Source organism: Psammomys obesus, unplaced genomic scaffold, assembly GCF_907164565.1.
Source record: "Psammomys obesus unplaced genomic scaffold, mPsaObe1.curated_primary_1811, whole genome shotgun sequence".
Taxonomy (NCBI): Eukaryota; Metazoa; Chordata; class Mammalia; order Rodentia; family Muridae; genus Psammomys; species Psammomys obesus.
The window spans coordinates 5,440,228-5,460,966 of NW_026596046.1; the positions used below are offsets into that span (position 1 = coordinate 5,440,228).

At 46.8% G+C, this 20,739-nt stretch overlaps 1 protein-coding gene across 1 annotated transcript in view; it reads left to right on the plus strand.

Annotated features, from left to right (window-relative positions):
• Window positions 1-20,739, plus strand: part of Adamts17 (ADAM metallopeptidase with thrombospondin type 1 motif 17) — a 298,959-nt gene that overhangs the window by 32,444 nt on the left and 245,776 nt on the right. The window contains exon 4 of the mRNA XM_055623484.1: window positions 16,798-16,967. Within this exon, the coding sequence (XP_055479459.1) occupies window positions 16,798-16,967 (170 nt within the window). The remainder of the gene's footprint in view (window positions 1-16,797; window positions 16,968-20,739) is intronic.

Sequence of the window (20,739 nt, forward strand, 5' to 3'; positions counted from 1 at the left end):
GCTACATTGTCTCCCACTGATGAATCATCTGCCCTCCAGCTTCCTTGTTTCTTCTGTCATAACACCTCTTTCATTCTTAGGGGTGTGTGTGTGTGTGTGTGTGTGTATGTATGTGTGCTTGTGCACATGCATGCAATCATAATGCTCCCTCCATTATTGTATGTATATACATATATATACATACAAATGCATGGAAATTTGTAAATTTTATTTTTTGACATTTCCATGTGTATGAAATCTGTTTTGATCATATCACCCCCCATTACTCTCTTATCTCCCTTCCATTCTCTCTTCTTTTTCTTCTTCCTACTTCTCTCCCTCTTCCTCCCAGGAAGTCTGCCCCCTCCTTTTGTACCTTTTAGAAAATGATCCATTGAGATAGCTGAGTTTGTTTGCATGAGCATGGTGTAGGGCATTTACTGGAGACAGGCAACATAGCACTTGCTATACCACTGAAGAAAAAAAATGGCTCCCCCAGGACCCATTAATTGCTCATCAGCTAAGGGTAGGCCCTTGTGAGCCTTTTCTTCATCCACACTGGAGCGCTGGTGGTCCTGACTTTGGATAAGCAGCCTCAGTTGTTGTTAACTCAAGAGCACAGTGGCCTTGGCATACCTACCAAAGGACAGAGAGCTCAGCAGTCTGACCAGTGACTGGCATCTGCATTAACTGCTGCCAACTGCAGAGAAATCTCTGACCAAGGTTGAGCATGTCAGTTGCATATGGAAAAGGGTTTCATAATGACACTTGCATGCATATGATGTGCTTTGTTGACATTAGCCCTAAATCCTTTTCCCTTCCCCTCCCACCTTCCCCCTTTCATGTGCTCTCCGTCACCCCAGGATTTCATATATAAGAAAATAAGTTCAATATTCATCCTCCTGATGTGGCTTAACTCATTAGCCTGAGAATCTCTGGTTTCATCTTTTTTTTTTTTTTTCCCTGAAAAATGACATGATGTTCTTTGTGGCTGGATAATGCCCCATGGTATGCAAGAACCTGTGTTTTTTCATCCATTCATGCCCTGGTGGGCACCGTACCCAGGCCAATACACCATACCACATCTTGGCTGTGTTCAGTAGTGTCACAGTCAGCATAGTTGTTTAGGGATATCTGTTGTAGGGCAACTGGTTGTTCTGCATGTCTAGCTAGAGCAGATGGAAGTTCTAGTTTTAAGCTTTGAGGGCCATCCTTACCTCCAGTGGCTGCTCTAACTTATATTATCACCAGCAGTGAAAAGCATTTTCCCTCCAGAGTCTTCAACAATGCCTGTCTTTTTTTTTTTTAAGAGCTAAAAGCCATTCTGACTGCAGTCGTATAGAATATCAATGTTGTTTTGATTTGTCATTTCCTGACAGCTAAGGATTTTGAGCACTCTTAATCATATTTATTGGACGTTACTGACTCTTCTTCTGAGATGTATCTGTTCAATTCATTGACCCATTTACTGATTGGATTGTTTAATATTTTGGTATTTAATTTTTTGAGTTCTTTATATATTCTGTGTATTATTTCCCTGCCTCTCAGACAGAACAAAATACATGAAAATGTTCCAGAGAAGGGGTGGCTTTGTCACATTTACCCTTATATTTTTGTCTGCATGCCTGGCTCCTTGTAACTTCCAGCACCTTGAAAACCTGGTGTGAATAGGTATGGGAGGCTGGGCAGATTTTAGAGCTGTCAGGCAAGTGTCATGGATCCTCCAGTTAGTCTAAGCCCTGGCTTAAGCACATACTTGTGAGTAACCTTTCAAGAGTTTGCAGAGGCTGATTGCTGCCACAGACAGTGGAAGGCCAGCAAGGAAGAGTGGTAGGAGGGACAGATATTCTGTTGGCAGGCAGATTCCAGCCATAGTAGAAGCTGGGTCTGGTAATTGAAAACATTGCCTTTCTTGGGACATCAGTGTTGAGACAGGTCCCCACCACAAGCAAATTGCCCTGTTTACTGTCAGGGCTAGAGAGCTGCTGACTTTGGGGACACTGTGACTTATGAGGAAATAAGAAAAGGGAATTGGCAGTAATGAATCTTGTCCAGTTTCCTTACCTTAGATGAGCAGGACATCATGTACCCAAGGTGTGCCCAGGAAAATGAGCATGTCCTTGTGTCTCCAAGACTGGCCTCTTCAGAGCTAGGGGTCAAACTTCCCTCGTGGAGAGTGGAACCAGGGGAAGCAGCCAGAGAGAATGAAGTCGGAGGCCTTGCCTGGATGTCTGTTTTCCTTTCCCATGACTTTTTTCCCTGATTCCAGTGTGGACAGTAGAGACTTCTTGAAGAACATCCAGCTTGGAGCATATTAAAGAGCAGTTACTTGGAGTCTTAATACACCACTAACTACCCAAAAAGGGAATGTAGTTAGAAAAAGCACAGGAGAGAAGAACCATTCAAGTCACGGTGGGAACACAACATGTCAAATGACTGCCAGGGAGAGTACCCGGAGCGTTTTCTCTGTGAGCTCTGAGGGTTCTACCAGCACATGACCCATGGCATTGGGCCACTTGTTTCACTCTGGGGGCCTTCTGAGGTTCACAACTGTCCTTCTACTGTTTTTCTCACAGCTGGCTGTGGCAGGCAGCCTTTGGCCCATGTTCCAGACGGCTACACATCATTTCTGGATGCCAGATAAAATAAAATGCTTTATAATAACCTTCTGACGAGGCTCCACTGTAAGGCTTTTGTGGGGCGTGTGTGTGAGCTGTGTGTGTGTGTGTGTGTGCATGTGTGGGTGTGTGTGTGGTGTGCGTGGGGGGTGGGAGGGTGGCAGTTTCTACAGGGCTGTGGTGCTTTCGGTAATGAATGTTGCCAAGGAGTTGTTTATAAAGTGAGATTTTTGTAACGTGAACCAAACTTTAAATTAAGTAGATGAACTTAGCATTTAAAAGAAATCTGGAACCCTCCCATGATGGGGAGAAGCTTTTGGCAGGATCTGAACCAGCTGCTCAGAGCATGCTTTGTAGCCTTGTACTTTTCATACAAAATTAGAACTGTGTAAATCAGATGTCTGAGTCAGGGTTCCGAGTGGGACCTTTACGATGGAACAAGACTCTTGTCCAGTGTAGTGGTGTATGTAGCAGTCTGGGGAGTACATGTCCGACGGCCAGCTTCCTTCCACAGTGGGAGCTGCAGCCCTGTGTGCAGAGGGCCCCCGGATGCTCGCATTCCATGCTGCTCCGCACGGGGCACGGGCACAGCCACACACCCGGCACCCCTTCCCTGACTTTGCCTTGTCACGTGTTCAGCTGATTCCATCTGTAAAACCGTGGTTGCCACTGTAGCTGGATAAACATGAAGGAACGTTTTGAGGAGAGGCACAGGAGGCTCAGACTCAAGTGGGAAAGCTCAGTTAGGGGAACTCTAAGCATGGCAGGACCCAGGGTTTACTGTGCTGTGGAGGCCCTTTCTCTCACCATCTCTGCCTCTGTTTCCCTCTGGGTTGGCTTTATTCTCAGGTAGGTCTGTCCCAATGGCAGCAAAGATAGCCTTCTCAATTCAGGGTGCTTTATCCTCTGGGCTCATATCCCCCAAGTGTTTCTAGGTGTCCGTGTTGGCGGTGAGCCTTTGAGAGGTGGGATCTAATGGTGAACAGGTCGTTAGGAAGAATTGGGCAGTTCTCATGGCGCTCTGTTCTTGCTCTGGCTTGTGTTTCATCAAGTGATCAGAGGGGAGCCAGCACTAGTGTCATGCCCTTTAATCTCTAGATCTGTTTTCTTTATAAGGTACCCAGCTTTGGTGTATTTTTATTATGGTCACAGGAAATGAACTGGTACCTGGAACCTGGAAGTTGGAGCTTCTGTGGTTTTTGGTATCATGGATCAGTCACATCAGGCTTCCTAAGAGGACTTGAGTGGTCCTCTTTGTGTCCTGTGTACATCCTAGGACCTGCTAATATATTCATCAGGTATCATTCTTTCTTCTGCTCCTATAATGTAGTGATACCATGGGCTGGTTATAGATAGCTATATTGGGTGTGGACCCCCAAACAAGGAGACACTCCCTTGTAAGGATGAGGTAAACTACCCTTTAGTTGGCATAAATGATCTTGTTAATCTCTTTCTCCTGGGGTCAGACTTCTGGAGGGGCCTTTGGCCACAGGTGACCATAATGTGCTTCTCAATACCTAACTACCCCCCCCCCACCTTAGTCACATCCTCCAATGGCAGTAAAAGAAGGAAGTCATGTTTGAACTAGGACAGCCCACATCTGACTGTAACTCCAGTTCCAGGGGATCCAGTGCCTTCTTCTGACCCCTGTGAACTCCTGCATGAGTGTGGTATACAATAGGCTCATTCAGGCTTAATGCACATAAGCATAAGTATATCTTTGTTGTAAGTGGTTATAACCTCAGTGGTGGCTGAAGACCTCTATATTTGATGAGGGATGTACATGCATGTAGGTTGTCTGAAGAATTCCTGCAGCTCAGTAGCAAAAAGACAATTCGGTTCTGAAAAGCCAGCAAAGAAGGGCCTGGGAGATGGCCCAGTCAGCGCAAGTTTTAGAAAGCTGAACATGTGGCACAAGCATGTAATCCCAGTTTGTGTTTCTGTGTATGTGTGTACACACGAGCAAAGAACTCAAATGAAACTCGACAAAGAAGATAATACAGATGGTTAGTCCACATGTAAGATGATGAGCACCAGTGGGTCACAGGGGAAATTTAAATCAGAATCACCCAGAGATACCACTTCACAGCACTCATGGAACAAATAGGTTATAATTAAAAAAAGAAGGGCACCAATGAGTGTTGACAGGGGTCTAGGGAGATAAAACCTTTACATGCTGGGAATACGAAATAGCATGCCATTTTAGAAGTTTGAACGTTTCTTAAAAGGTTTAAGATGGTGATATGACCCAGCCACTCCACTTCTACATTACATTCAAGAGACTTGAAAACGTGTTATAAAAAGCACGAACATGGGTCCTGCCTGGTATTGTCCACAGGAGGAGAAAGGGAGTGGGGAAAACAACTGTAATGCCCTCTACCTGTAAGAGGTGGCCAAGGTGAGTATGTTTGTGGGTGGAATCGTGCGTGGCCATAAAAAATAAAATACACGGATATGTGTTCTATCAGTCACAGATATTCTTTGCAATCGTTCTATGAGTAAAGAAGCCAGGCAGAACATATGCCATGCTTAATGTGAATCAGACAAAGTATTCAGACTGAAAGAACATTAACGATTTGTCAGGGTTAGAGTGGAGGAAGGCGGGGCTATTAGGGGATAACTAAACTGTTCAGGGTACTGTGGCTTCCACAGCACCCTGAACCTACCAAAAACCACCGAATCAAATTCTTACGTGAATTGCATGTATGGTTTGTGAGTTTCATCTCAATGAAGCTGTTTTAGAATTATATGATGACATAGGCCTAGAATCCCAGCACTTGGAAGGAACACATCACTACACAGCAAGAACATAAGAGCACACAGTCTCAACAAAGGGGGTGGGGCATAAAATGTAAATCGTAGTCCTTTAATTATAAACTATACCCAGTGTGATAAAATATTTAGAGGCAGAAGTGAAGAGGGATTTGGGAGACGGGAAGATTCTGGGATCTTGTACAAAAGAGAAAATGCAGAAAACCCTTCCTCGACATGAATTATCAGAAGCAAATAGAGGAACACATGCCCCTTTAAATAATAAAGATAACTTCCTGGTAAAATCACCTAGTCAGTTATTAGAGGTGAGAAATGAAATACAGCTAACATGAAGAAAAAAATATAAAGAGAGCTAAAGCATGGTAGGAAGTAAAAAAATGAATTTTATAATTAATATAAAGACACTTAAATCCTCAGTTGAAAGATGAAGACTGAGAAGGGACATGGAAAAAGTTGAGCAAACATTCACAGACGTGATTAAGACGGGATGAAGCCAGAGAAGCACTTAACACAATATTGTAAAGCCTCAATGACGAGTCAGCTCCTCCTCATACTTTAACTAGTGAGCCACTTGTAAGGCTCTCAGGGCTGGGTCTAGTGGTGTGAATCCTTTGTTCACTGGTCTTGTATAGTGAGAACCCCAACAAGGAAATTGGTGTGTTGTTATGATTTGCATGAAAAAGTAGCATTGGAGTTGTGTGTGTGCAAGTTAGTCAAATCACTGGCAGCTGGGGGAAGAACTTTCCAGATGTAACTACAGCACATCCAGGGGCTGTGGGGCTGGTGTGGTAGGCTCTGGTTTCTAATCGGGTTTTGCCGGCACCCTAGAAAACAGAGTGAGTTGCCTGACAGGGTCTCCTCCCCTCTACTGGTTTGTCTTGTTTGTTTACTCTGCTGTCATTCTGGTGTCTGCTTGCATAGGGAGGTAGCTGTGTCGGTTGTCTGCCCTGATGCTGAAGGCCCCACTGGTAACTGTTTGGTATTCCATTGTGGAAGTCAAAAAGTTGCAGGTAGGAGCCTTAGTGGGTCAGGGTTACCATAGGGCCAGAAGGGATAACCTGTGGCCGTCCAAGAAGGAACCTTTACTCCCAGGACCTTGCATTTGGGAAACAGGATTTTTTTTTTTTAGGAATGGCTCACAGTCTGGTGACTTGGTCTGGGCCCCCCAAAAAAGACTTCTTCTCTCCCTGTGCTAGCTGGGACAATTATTCAAGTGTTCTCCCGAATCTTAGGGGACACCGGGAGACCCCACAGATCCTTGGTGAATACTGCAGTGGAAAGAGTGTGGGTGTTTGATGCATCTGGGAGAACCCCTGAACAGCCAAGAGGCCCACAGGCTACAGCCAGGTTGTTCTGGGAAGTGTGTCATTCTTCCATTTGTTTGTTCGTTTACTTCATCCTCTTACTCACTTTAAAACGTTTAACACCTGCTGTGGGGTCCCATCTGTGTAGGGGGTAGAAAGTGGAGAAGGGTTGGTCCAGTCCTCCAAACCTTGGCAAGCCTAGGGAGAGACTGAGGGACCGCACAGGGTGTGAACAGGCTTTTAGGAACTGTGGCGGGCATGGGAGGGTAGGGGTGGGGAGGGGGGGGGAGTGGGGGGGGGGCAGGGCGAAGGACAGAGCCTTCACTTTTAGTTGTATTTGGGGTGGAAGCAATGAAGTTGGAGAATTTGTGTTATTAGCTGGCCCCTTCAAAGGCGGAGGAATTCTTTAGCTGCCTGAAGATTTTTGTGCTTCCTTTGTGAAGATGAAAGGCCTTCTGTTAAAGGCAACAATGCCCAGGGTCTCCATGGGGGATTCCAGGTGCAGAGGAGGGCGGATTGCTCGGCAGGTTTTTGTTTGTCTTGTCTTGCTCTGGTTGAAACACGAACACATTAATTAATTTCTTCCCCCAAGCTGTGTGGTGGTGGAATGTTTTACCCCCACCCCCCTTCCATCAGCTTAGAAGATAAAGCTGTCAGACTCCTGTAGCCCAAGTTAATCTTTCAGCCAAGGACTGCTGTGCTGAAAGGGGTGGTGAAAGGCCCAGGGTAATTCTAAACATTGATGTGTTTTGTTTTGGATTTGAGACTGCCAGACACATCTGAGTTTGGCCCTCAGGTGACTCGTCACACCGTCCTGCATATACCACACTGTGGCTGCCTATACCGTGGTGACCTGTCCTGCCCATGCTTCTTACGGGTAGAAAGAACATGGATGTCTGTCACGAGCTAAACCCGCCTCCTATCCCCCATGGGGAAGCCGAAACCCTCAGAACCTCGGGATGAACCTGCCTCTGCCGCTGTTAGGATCTTTCTAGAAAGAAGAGGGATCTGATAGGAAGACTTGGTTCAGTACGAACGGCATTTTCATGAGTAAGGGGAACCCGAGGGGCCGGGAAAATGGCTGCACAGGTAGGAGGTCTTGAGCTCACATCCCCAGAACACATGGAGAGCCAACACATTAGCTCGTGCCTGAGAACCAGGATTCCTAGAGGCATGGAGGCAAAAGCAGGAAAAGCCTGGGTAGCTTGTGTGCCAGCTAGCCTAGTTATATGTGGCTGTGAGCTGGGGACCTCAGCTCCGAGGAGGAAGGCAAACTGAAAGTGTCCTCTGTATACATTCATGCTGTACCTATAGAATGGCTATGCCCAGACTCTCATAGAAACAATACACACACACACACACACACACACACACACACACACACACACACCATACCACATGCACACACAGAGAAAGAGATAGGGGGAGCATGGGGAGGTAGATTTAAAGAATCAGCTTGGACACACCCAGCATGTGAAGACACAGGGATAGACAACAGCCCCTGTGAGCCAAGCAGAGAGACCCAAGGCGAACTTTTCTTCATACCCCTCAAAGGGAGCCAGCCCCAGAGCCTCCTTCGCCCCATACATCCATCTGAGCAGTGCCCTCCCCCACTCTGCTCATCTCTTTGTACCTGGGCCTCACTGCCGCTCTGCAGAATCGCTTCCTTCTCCCCAACCTGTTCATGTGGTTTTGCTGTCCCTGAAGGGTTGGCGTTGGGGCTGATGCTTCTTAAAAGCCCACTGAGCCTTTAGCTCCTCAGGAGCTCTGGGTGTACGTACTCATCGGACTCCTTCAAAACCTATGAACTCTACCTTAACCACTCCCTTCACCCCGCCCTGCCACCACCGTTGTGCTTTTCTTCATTGCCGGTAGCCCGGATGCAGTAACTAGCTCCGTTACTCATAAGCGAACCATGGATCCACAAGCCACAAGCCCCAATTTGTGGCCCTCCCTCATTCACCCTAGTGCTGTAAATCTCATCTCCCGAAGCTGCTGTGTCCTGCCGCCTGCAGGTTCCTTCTTGTTCAGATGTAGCCAGGAATCTGTTGCCCACAGCAGCCAGGGCAACACAGTTAGCATTGCAACCCCAAAGTAGCATCTCGCTCTGGAATTAAGAGGGAAAACACTTGACGCGTTCCTTTTGACCTTTCCCTGTTTGTCCCTGCCCATTGCTCAGGCATCCGTCTTGGCCTTCCATTTCTAGACTACATACTACATCATGGCCTTTGTTTTCTTGAAGCCTGTGATGGTTTGGATAAGAAATGTCCCACGTAGTCTCTGGAATTTGAACACTTGGTCCCCAGGTGATGATGCTGTATGGGGACACTTAGGAAGAGTGGCCTTGATGGAGGAAATGTGTCACTGCCGGGAAGGCTTTGGGGGTAACAGTGGGTCCCCCACTGCCAGTTTCCTCTCTGGTCCAGGCTTGTGGTTCAAGAGGAGCACAGTGAGCTCATTGCTCCAGCTGCCGTGCCTGTGGCCTGCTTCCAGGCCTCCCTTTTCTTACAGACTCTAGACCTCTGGAACTGCAGTCCTGACTAATCCCTTCATCCTGCAAGTTGCCTTAGTCATGATGTTTGCCACAGCCATGCCAAGTGACAAATACAGGGTCTGTGGGTACCATGTATACCATTCCTGATGCAGGCTTGGGGTATTGGTCATTTTCTCTCCTGATTAAAGAATTAAAAGATAAGAAAAAAGTCTCACCAGAAATCATGGGGAGTCCGAATGAAGCTACTCTGCAATACTAGGAAAACAGGGGACTCCCTCTCATGGTTCTTAATCTTATTAATGGGGAAAAAAAAAAGGTGGCTTAAATGGAGGCTTGAGGACAATCTGTTAGAGATTAAATGAATATGTCTGGGGCAGTCAAGTTGTAAATCTTGCAGTTGCTCTAGAGGACACTGGAAAAGAAGAGGAGGGGAAGTCATTCGACTTGGTTTAAGTCAGCATGAAGGTCAGTTCGTGGTCGGAAGTGGAGCTTTAGAAAAATGGTGTGGCATCTAAAAGCCTACTTTGGTTTTGGCCAGCATCTGAAAGAGCAAGACAGGAGAATGAAGAGAAATAGTCTTGCTCTTCCCAGTCAGGACTCAGAAAGGTGACAGACAGACCTGCTGAATACCTTGGTGGCTCTGTGGACCTCACTGGATGGAGGGATTCTAGAGGGAAAAGATACATTATGGTGAAACCACCTTCCTAAGTTCCCTAGCCAGGTCCCCAACCTGACCTGCCTCACTCCGTTAACCCTCACAGGAGGAGACATTACCAGGTCTCCACCTCAGGTTGGTCCACAGGTTGGTACCCTTGGGAGGGTAGTGGAACTTTTGGGAGCTGTGGCCTAGTGGGAGGTCTTTATATCAAATGTCTCAAAAAGGGCTTGTCAGACTGTCCACCTTTGTCTTTCCGCTATGCTTTGGAAAGTGACCAGTACACTCACAGGTAATCTCCTCCAGGTAGCAGAGCTGGCTTGGCCCTACTGGATTCCCAGCCATGCCCAGAGCCACAAAGACACCGAGTATGCAGAAAGCACTGCCTACAAGTAAAATCAGAAGATAATTCAATTAGCGATGTCTATCAAGCACCTGTGTCCTCATGGCACTGTCTGTCACCCTCACTAGAACAGAACCAATACAGGTTCCAATGCTTCTGAAATTTCTGGAACTGTGAACTAAATAAACCCTTTCTCTTTATAGTGTTACTTGTCTTGGGCATTTCGATGTAGTAATGCAAAGCTGACTAATATATCCTTAATTTAAATTGCGACTCGCTTATCTTCCTTCCTCAGATTCTCTCACAGCACTGTCTGCCGCTTCTTCCTGGCATTCGTCCTACTTAAAATTTCTAAGTTGTATCTCCTGTCTATTTGGTTAATGTGTGTTCCTTCCTAATGGTCACCAACACTGTGGCAGTGTTTACCATACTTGGGTCCTTGATAAATATTCATTAACTGAATATCTTCTGATTTTATTGTAGGCAGTGGGTTCCTAATGCTTGGCGTCCTTGTGACTCTGAGCATGGCGGGAAAGCTCCCACAGGGCCAGAGCAGCTCTCCTACCCTGGCCCTACTCCTTGGCAGAGTGCAAACATGGGTCACAACAACTGCCTAGCACAGAGATAATTTTGAACTTTAGGGGTATCAGCTCCTCGTTTGGAATCTTAACCACACAGAGGGGGAAAAATCCTGCAATTATTTTCCACCTTTCTTTTTGAGGAATTTACATGAAAAAAAAATCATGGCTTTTATAAAAATGACTTGGCCTTGGAGGAAGTTATTTAAAGAATTCATACTTGGAGAGCAAAAAAACGTTTCCCTCCTTCTTGTAAGAAACAAAAAATAAGAGGGCATTATTTTTCAAGGATGTTGGGTTTATACAGCTGTGAGGGGCTTTACCTGGCTGGGCGTTCAGCTGCACACATGGGTCACCATTTTCAGTCAAAAATAGTTTTTTTACAAACAGGTTCTTTGCTTTTAAATCTAATTCTATTTTTTAAAGAAGCATTTCTTCCTTTTATTTTATTTTTTTTCCTTCGAGCTGACAGATCTTTCAGAGAGCTTCAGTTGTGTAAGGTCTGTGTTTTAATCCCATGCCTAAGCATGTGGTGCTGGTTCCGTCTGGCCCAGGCCCTAGCTTGACTTAATATAGAAGCACGGCCCTGGCATCTGGGATGTGGGGATACAGGGTTGTCAAGAAGTCCGGCCTGTGTTAACCCATCTCTGCCACTGGCAGCTCACTGGCTAGGTTCTGTTAGATGGGGACTCAGAATACAGACTACAGGATATCTGCTGTACTATATATTATAAATACTGCTCAGACTAAAGAATACAGGTCTCTGGCAGTGTTAAGCCCTAGCATCTTAGTAGAGCACAGTGGGAGGGTTCTGGGAAGCAAAAAGGTGCCTCACCAGGAGGGGGCTCTGGGTAGGATTTATTTTGGCTTATGGTTTCAGGGGTTCTCAGACCATTATAGCAAGGGAATGGATGGGGGAGGATCTTGGTCAATGGCATTGGGTACAGCTAGTCTTCTTCACTCTTGTATGCAAAGAGGTCACTAAAATGAAGAGGGCACTCAGGGTCTTTCTCCTCTGTGTCCTGTGTTTCTCATGCGGTAGTCCATCTGCTGGAGCTGGTTTACCCTAATCACACAGTCTCCATCTCTGAGGTGCAAGGGGAGAATAAGGGACAGATAGCTTTCCTCTTGACCCAGGCAGATCCTTTGTAACTCACCACGCTGGTGTGAGGAGTCTCTTGGAATCCCCTGGGGAAATCCAATGGTCTGTGTGGCTGAGACAAGGCCTGGTTCTGATGCCCAGGCTGCTGGCTGTCCCCTGTCCCGTGAGCCACAGCGAGGATACATTCTTGCTTTGGCCTTGGAGTGCTGATACGGGAAAGGCTGACAGCAAGGTAGCCATGTGTCTTCTCTCAGTTAACTCTTCTACTGGTCTTTGCCACCTTGGCCCGAGGTGCCTTTTCCTGTCCACTCAAGGTTGCCCACTGCCCTTGGGCGTCTGCCTCTGTTTCCTCCACTCTGCTTTGCTCTGCCCTCTAATTTGTTTCTGTAATGAGGAAAGGCATGCTTTTCCTGTGCCTGGGCACAAAGAGCACATTGAGACCATCTCTGGAAATGGCCTGTAGGATCTTGCACGGCAGGAGCTGGAGGAATCCAGGGAGGGATTTTATGTCCAAGACTTTATTTATATTTTTATTTGTTTGTTTGTGTGTGTGTGTGTGTGTGTGTGTGTGTGTTTATTTTGGCCTGGAGAATGCTTAAATACTTTTTTTTTTTTTTTTTAGAGCTAGAACTAAAACCCAGGGCTTCAAGCATGCCAGGCTAGCTAGCCCTCTACCATTGAGCCACACCCATAGCCCAATACTTTATTTTTATTAATGAAAAAGAGTGTTTATTCCATTGGACTGGTTAATTAATAATTGAGATTTTTTTTTATTTACCAAGAACTGTATTAGTTAACTATAAAACATGCATTTGTGTTTTTTACTGTGTGTTTATATGTACACGTGTGGTGGATGTGTATTGTGTGGTGTGTGCACCATGCATGTCCATGTGCCTGTATGTACATGCAGAGCCCGGTGGGGGTCATAGGTGTCTCTTGCAAGCCCAATGAATTCTCCTGTCTGTCCCAGCTCCGTAGGCCAGGGTACAGGCATATGTGTAAGCATGCCTAGCCTTTCACATGGATTTGGGGGTTTGAACTCAGGTCCTCATGCTTGTACAGCAAGTGCCCTTATCAGTGGCCCCACCTCCCCAGTTTCCATTTGTGTTTGCTCAGCACGTTTGACAGTTCTCAAACTTGTGAAAACAAATTCTAATTTGAATGTTGTGAAAGTTTAACATTTGGACTACCCTTCATAGCGTCGCACCTGTTTTTCTGTTCCTGGTCTTATCCTTAAAGGCCCAGACTATGTAAATAGATCAAGTTGTCTGCCTTAATGATTAATTGGAGTAAATTATTGTAGCTCTCCAGGTGATAACCAAATCATCAATGTGCTGACGAAGGAAGCTACAGCCTTGACTTCAGAATGACTCCTGGGGTCTGTGGGAACAGGGGAAAGGCAGGGTCTGACTTGGCATCGTGTGTCCTCGTTGGCAGTATGCTGGCCTCTGTCTCTCCCTTGGTGTTCTGGGAGAAGAGATTGGAGACCTCCCCCTCCCCGTCTAGTCACAAGCCTGCCGCCTGTGCACACAACCCGGCACTGTGTGATCCCCAACACCTGTTTCTTTTACCTCGAAGGTCCTGAGACGCCTGTTTGTACCTGTGATCTATCTCTCAGGGTATATTTATACACTTGAGGAATTTTAAGGTAAAAATGTATTGGGGTTCATGGAAAACTAGTGGAGGGGGTGATGAGAGTATGGGGAAGGCAGGCTCCCTCTCAAGCACTTGCACCTGTCCTCATCCCTATGAGGGGCACCTGCATTGGAGGGCAATTGAAGTCTGCAATGTCCTCTCTCCTTTCCCCAAATCCAGGGCGTGAAGCCTGAATACAGCAGCAGTTCTCAGTATGGGGGTTGAAACCCCTTTGGGGGTTGAACTGCCCTTTCACAGAGGCAGCAGATCAACTATCCTGCATATCAAATATTTACATTACAATTCAGAGCAGTAGCAAAATTACATTTATTGAAACGGCAACGAAAATAATTTTATGGTTGGGTGGGTTACCACTACACGAGGAACTGTGTTAAAGGGTCACAGCATTAGGAGGGATGAGAGCCACTGGAATAGAGACACAGAGAAGGGAGAGGGTTAGCTAACTGGAACTAGTGTACAGTTTGGTAGGAGGAAGTAGTTCTGAAGTTCTTGTTTGTTTTTGACATAAGATCTTACTGTGTAGCCCAGGCTGGTCTTGAACTTGTGATCCTCCTGTTTCAACCTCCAGACACATAGCCTAGTTCACTGTCACACAGTAAGGCAACTATGGCCTGTAGCAATTCATGATTTATTTCAAAAGAAACTAGAGAATAAGGGTTCTAAAGGTTTCCTGCAGATGGAAATGATAAATGTTTGAGGGGGTGGAAATGCTAATCACCTAGATGTAATCACTGCACACCTTACGCAAGTAGCAACTTATTATACTATACAAGTATGTAGACATACATGATGCATTGATTAGAAAAAGTTGCCAAAAATAAATTGAAAGAAAAATGGAAAAGCTGAATTGTAAAACAAAACAAAAACAAATCCCCAAGCGAGAACAGGATCGGGTTTTGACACTCATTTTGTGGTAAGCCTCGTGTGCACTAAAATGCAGGGCTGTTATTAAGCTAGAATATTCGTTTGCTCCTTTTAGTTTATTTCCATGTGTGAGATTGTCCAGTGACTGTTTCCCACCAAGGCTGCTGCAAGGGTCTTCAACAGTAGGAAGGACAAATGGGACATCCAGAATGAAAAACCTTTCAAACCACCTGGCCACAATCAACGTGCTTTATCTGCCTGTGCCGCCTTCCCCCAGGGCTCATGGTCACGTACAACTTTGAAGACTGATGATACTCAGTGTAAGGTTATTGTTTAAAATGTCCAGGAGGTGCCTGCTCCTCTTGCCAACCAGTGGCCAGCTGTGCCCTTCACTCTCCATCTCATCTGTCCAGACTCTTAAGGGGCATTTTAGTGCATCTGTTAGGGCCCACTAAAAACTTTCTGTACCATGGCAAAGTGGGAAAGTGAGTGTGAACAGCCAGTGGGGACATCTGCACGTGAGAACACCAGTTGACAGTGCCCGGAGATGAATTCTAAGTAGACATTAAGGAAAACTGAGGCCACCTGTGAGCTGTGGCTGTTGACCGGGGTGAAGGGTGGCATGCAGGTTTCCATGAAGCTCCTTCTGGGGAACAGGTGTCCCTCAACTCTGTTGCTTTGAAATGAAGCAGAGTGACTCTTTGCAAATTTCAAATCAGATGGGTTGGCCATATTCAAACCACTTGGGCTTAGCAAGTATGGGGAGATCAGAAAGTGGGCATCGCCCTTGTTCTGCCTTTCTAGTGTTGGCGAATGTGGGTATGAGCCCATAGATTTCTGGCTCGGGTTTGTTTATTCTGTTCAAGTGCAAAGGCAATGCCATCTCAGACAGACCCTCCCCCATCTTTGTTCTGATCTGGTTCCTCTGTGAGGTTTAGAAGGCGGCTGCAAGCAGAAAATTTTGCAGGGGGCTGGGGGAAGAGAGGAAGGAAATGAAGAGACATCCTTGCCTTAAATTTTACAATTTTATGATGACATATTTTGCTTCCCGGTGCCTTCCATTTTATCACTTACAATTTTAAAAGGTGGCTTCTATATTTTTCACAAACTCAGATTTCTCCAGATAGGTGAATAAGTAAATCACTACTTGTCCATCTATCTAGATTTGGAAAAGTGCTGAGGGAGACAGGAAAATGACTATGGTGTACACCTACCATTAACATTTTAGTTCTTCCTTGCTCGTTTACTTACTTGCTTCCCTGAAAGCACTTGTTCACCTTCTGTTTCTCCCAATTTGGGACCTCGCCAGGTATACAGGTTTATAGTTAGGTCTCTCTGTATTACGCAGTCGACAGGATTCTCAGGGTTGAATCCTCCTTGCCATTGGCCAGCCCTCTCTACACTTGGAGATTTTGCTGGCATGTTGGGCAGCATTACTGTTCACAACCCCCCATCCAGAGACCCAGCATGTACAAGTTGTCCATTTCTCCTCCTGGGCTGATCAGTCACTTTTACAAACACTCAGCACGAGTATGGTGTGAGTGTTCTTGCCCCATGAAGAATATGGCTGAGCCCTCTCCGTCTAAGCCGCTGCTAAAATGGAAATTACCAATCTGTTTTACATATTTGTGTGCCATTCATATCTACCGGTTGTGTGGGTCAGAGACATTTCCACATTCAGAGACCTGGTCAGCTCTCACTTAGCAGCCTTCAACCTTCAGAGGTGGACTCTGTAAGTGAACATAATAGATGTTTGTCCAGGTAAGATATTATGGAGGAATGGTTTACCTAAAAAGTCTTCAGAGGAATCCTGCATGGTCACTAATTGCCCTTCCCTGCTCTGAGGAAAGATCAAATTAAAAGCCTGCATGTGTGTTGGGTCCTTTTCCTTACACTTTTCTTCTTTTGCGTTTAGCTCTAATGCTTCTGTGCCTGTTTCTGTTTATGGCCCCTTCTTCTCAACTCTCGGCACAGTTGGCTAGAAATGCTTATCTCACAGGACTCAACCAAGCCTGTTTCCTTAGCCCCACATATCATTAGGGAAGTGAGGTGCCTTTCATGCAGGTCTGTGTCCTCACCCTGCCGAGCTCTCCATATCCCTCATTACTAGGTGAAGGCTTCATTCGTTCATGGAGTGTGTGGCACTCCATGCTTCTCTTAGGAATGGGTTTTTATTTCTTGATGTTCAGCCTCAGGTACCTGATTAACTGTGGGGATGAATAAAGGAGCGTTTCATTTGATGTCTGGCCCCTCAAGCTCATTCTCTGACTCCCATATGGTGCCACTGGTGGCTGGGAACTCAGGAGATGATCTGCAGGCTTTGGGTTCATCCATGGCCACTTGAGACTGACCATTTTCCTTGGGGCCTTTCATGGTATGGTTTCATAAACCAGTGAGCCAAGAACTGCTCAAATGTCTCTATCATTTTCTAGAAAAGAAGACAAGGAAGGGCAATTCATCTCGGGACTGGAGGGAGCGGAGGAACGCCATTAGGCTCACCAGCGAGCACACGGTAGAGACCTTGGTGGTGGCCGATGCCGACATGGTGCGGTACCACGGGGCAGAGGCGGCACAGCGATTCATCCTCACCGTCATGAACATGGTGAGTGCACAGAAAGAGCCTGTCATTGGTGGGTTCAGATTTCTCCATCAGGGGAGCTTGGGAGGCAGGCATGGCACCCTTATCTCTGAGACAAGGAGGCAGCTGGCTTGGGGTCACAGCCTGTGATCCCGAAAGCGGGTGCAAAGAAGGGAGAAGGTCCGATTCTCAATCCTGCCTGCTGTGATGTTTTGGTGCATGGTTTTACTCATTGATGGGACTGCTTATGACCACACTTTCCAAGATCCTTGGTACATGCAAGAGCTGTTCCAAGTGACAGTCGTGCTAGAGGGAGAATTAGCTCCTGCTCTCATCAAGATGAGTCTACTTGGAGAAACCAAATCACACCTTAATTGAGACAATAGACAACCACATGCTGCAAGAACTTGTTTGAATGGTCTGAGTTATCTATTGATAATGCCAAGAAAGAGGTCGTGAATCCAAGTATGTACCCAGGGAATAGAGGGAAAACTTCTTTACACAATGGATCGATGAGGGAGAGGCTACCTCCTCACATATGAAACACCAAAGGCTCTTACTTCAAAGGCATCCACGCTCGCTCCACCTAGCTGTCTGCTTCCCTAGCAAGTGCTTTTGAAGGCCTTCACAAACCTTTAACATTGTGTTCTGTGCCGGGGCTACAAATGCAGCACACAATGTGGTCCTTCCCTTGAGAGGTCCTAGTCTTAGCAGGCGGAGCATCCTTCTCACAGACATCTGCTGGGACCCCCCCCAAGCGCAGGTGGAGGGCTACTGGTGATCAGCCTTTGGCATGAGGCTTCAGGAAAGAGCAAACCTTGCTTAGAGAGGGAGGATGTGCTGACGGGGTGAGGGTAGTGGAGGGTCATAGTGCGGTTACAGCAGGTGCAGGGCTTAAAGGTACACCAGCTCCTTTCAGAGGGAGGTAAGGTGATACAGCTGTAGCAGGGACCACAGGAGCCTTGATGGAGAGTACAGATGTGGACACTGGGGCTTGTGGAGGTGAGCAAGAGGTTCTGAGGGGTAGGTCTCGACCCAGGAGACTGTGGCCACCCAAGTGTAGGAGAGCCTCCTGTTCAGCTCAGTGTTTGGAGGAGTCAGCAGCTGCATGCTGGGTAGATTGATGTGAGGAGTGGCAAGTGCATACTAATGTGTGTGGGAAGAGGGTCTGAGCCTATGTGTGGGGGTGGGGGAGTTGAGTGGAGGAATACAGGGGCCAGATGTGGAAAGACTAGCAAGGACTGGTGAGTGTCAGTGGGAGAGAAATCCCAGCTTACCTGGTCTTATATGAGTGCCTGGATATGGTGGAGCCACTGGCTGGGAGAAGGAGGAACAGAGCATTTGGAGTTTCCCAGTGGACAAGCTCATCTTGTGAGAGATTGGGCTAGAAGGCTTGGCTAGAAGGAGGTACTTGAGGCTTCTCAGCCTGAAGCTGGTACCTGAAACCTTAAGAGTGGGCAACATTGCCCAGATGCAGCATCTCCTATGAAGTGACAGTTTAGGGGTACAGTCACCCTGAGGGACTGTAGAAGAACCCATGAGGAGGTTGTCCTTAAGGAGAGGGGTGATCAGAACAGGAAGCTGTTTAACAATGCCAGGTGGTGGGTAAAAGGTTTAGAGTACAATAGTGCATACTGAAACAAAGATTGTTCTTTGGGGCCACAAGATTTATTGAACTCTAGAGAGAATGGACTACTTTAAGGCATTTGGGGCCGAGGATGGGAGATGACATCCCTCCTTTCCCAGAATCTATGCAGTCTTGGGGGTTGGTACAATCGGGATGTCTTGGTCTAGAGCTTGTACAGATCCCTGGCTATCTCAGAATGTCTCTGCTCTCATTTGCCTGAGGGGGTAGAACCTGGATGCTTCAAAGGAAGCCAGCTGTGACAAGATGGCTACTTTGGTGGCTCCCAACTTGCATGTTGGAGGATGGTAGGAGGAGGGGCGATTATCATGGTCCTCATGAGTGATAAAATATGCAGGTATCTCGTTGTTCGCATCATGGTATCATGGTATCATGGAGAAGGATGCTTTGGGCTCTAGAGGTGGCCTGGAAGGGTCCATGGGAAAGGCAGGACACAGAGGCTAGAAGGACCTAATGATCCTCCCTTCTGGAATCTTTACTCTGACCGTATTGTAACTGGGGCTGAGGCCCTGGAAGGCTGACAGGCCCTTCACAAAGCTCACCACTTGCCCCTGTGGGGACAAGAGACCACAGCTTATTTCCAAGAGTCTGAAGTAAGTTCAAGGGCAAGGAGGCTCTGGGCATCAGTAGGCTCTCAAGGTATATCTTGGGAAGGGTCATGACATTAGGCCCAAACCCTTCCCCTTGTCTAGCCACAGGAAAATATGTGTCTATGACACTGTCCCACTGTGGTGGTCCTGCTGTGTGAGACTCCTATCCCAGGCTGCCTTTGTCATTTGTGAGAAGCCTTGCCTCTCTTGCCTTTACCCTGACCCTCAAATGTGCTCTGCTCTGCTCTGGGGGAGTGGTTCCAGGGACACCTCAGAGCATTGTTGAATTGCTGGTTGTACCCATGCCTTTGCTCATGGGGCAGGTAGTCATGAGGCATTGATAGCTGCTGGATATGAACTGACTTAGACATAGCAAGCTCTTTAATCAGAACTGGGAAAGAATGGGGTGATAGGAAGAGTGACACTCCTTCACCATCCCTCCTGGGGCATGAAGACTATAGGACAGAGGACTGAGAGGCCTCAGTCCTCACTACCACAGCATCTTACACTAAGCTGACCACGGCTCACAGTCCTGCTCTTTAGGCCAAGCATTTTTAATTTGAATTTTGAGGTCTTTGGAGAAGGTCTAAAACCTACTAAGGAAAATTGCGCTTTGTAAGCGATGTGAGGTGCTGATGCTCATTTCTGTGAGTTGCCTCTGTGTGTAATTTTTGGGCTCGTAGAGGCCAAAAGCAAATGAGACCCACATGTGAGGGCGTCACTCATTTTAACCCTTTCCTGCTGTGCTGGTCACAGTACATGGAAACCAATTTACCCCCACACAATGTCTTGTTTTAAGCAAGATCAACCCCTGCCGCTACCATGTCCCTTCTTCAGTCCTCTACATCCTGGTTTATGAAATCCCCAGATTTCTTTCCTGCCCATGGCTGTTGTGGAATAGGGGATCTGAGCTGGTGAGACACCTGGTAGGCCTGGAGGAAGGGAGGGGATTGTGGCCCAGATTGGGTCCCCTCATTACAGTTTACCTAGGAATGGCAAGCAGGAACAGGCCCCTGGAGCTCATCTCTCTATCTCTAGATTTGTTCTCTGGGGTTTCAGGACTGAAGCAGCTGACTCGTCAGGTTCCTTGGATTGGAGAAAAACCCCCTTGGGTTGGTGGTCCCCATCATTCATACGTGAGCTGTGGAAAATGGCAGCCCTGGTGCCTGGCAATTATCCCTCTTGTCCGCCTGCTTGGGTCTCTGTGGGCAGAGATACTGCACCCCACTATGTCATACCCATCCTCCTAAAGCAGAACCCAGTCAGGTCCCATCAGTGGCAAAGGAGACAATCAAGTTTCCTAAGCTAGGAGAATTTGTTGTCTGGCATTTGTTCATGTTTTTCCAGCATCTCTCACAAGATGTGTTTGATCAGCGCTAGCCAGTGTTCCATGAGCGCTAGCCAGTGTTCCATCAGTGCTAGACTGTGGCCTGAAGATTCTTGTTGGAGAAGAGCAGATGCTAAGTTGAACTTCAGCCCTGACAACAACAGGGTGTTTTCTTTCTTTCTTTCTTTCTTTCTTTCTTTCTTTCTTTCTTTCTTTCTTTCTTTCTTTCTTTCT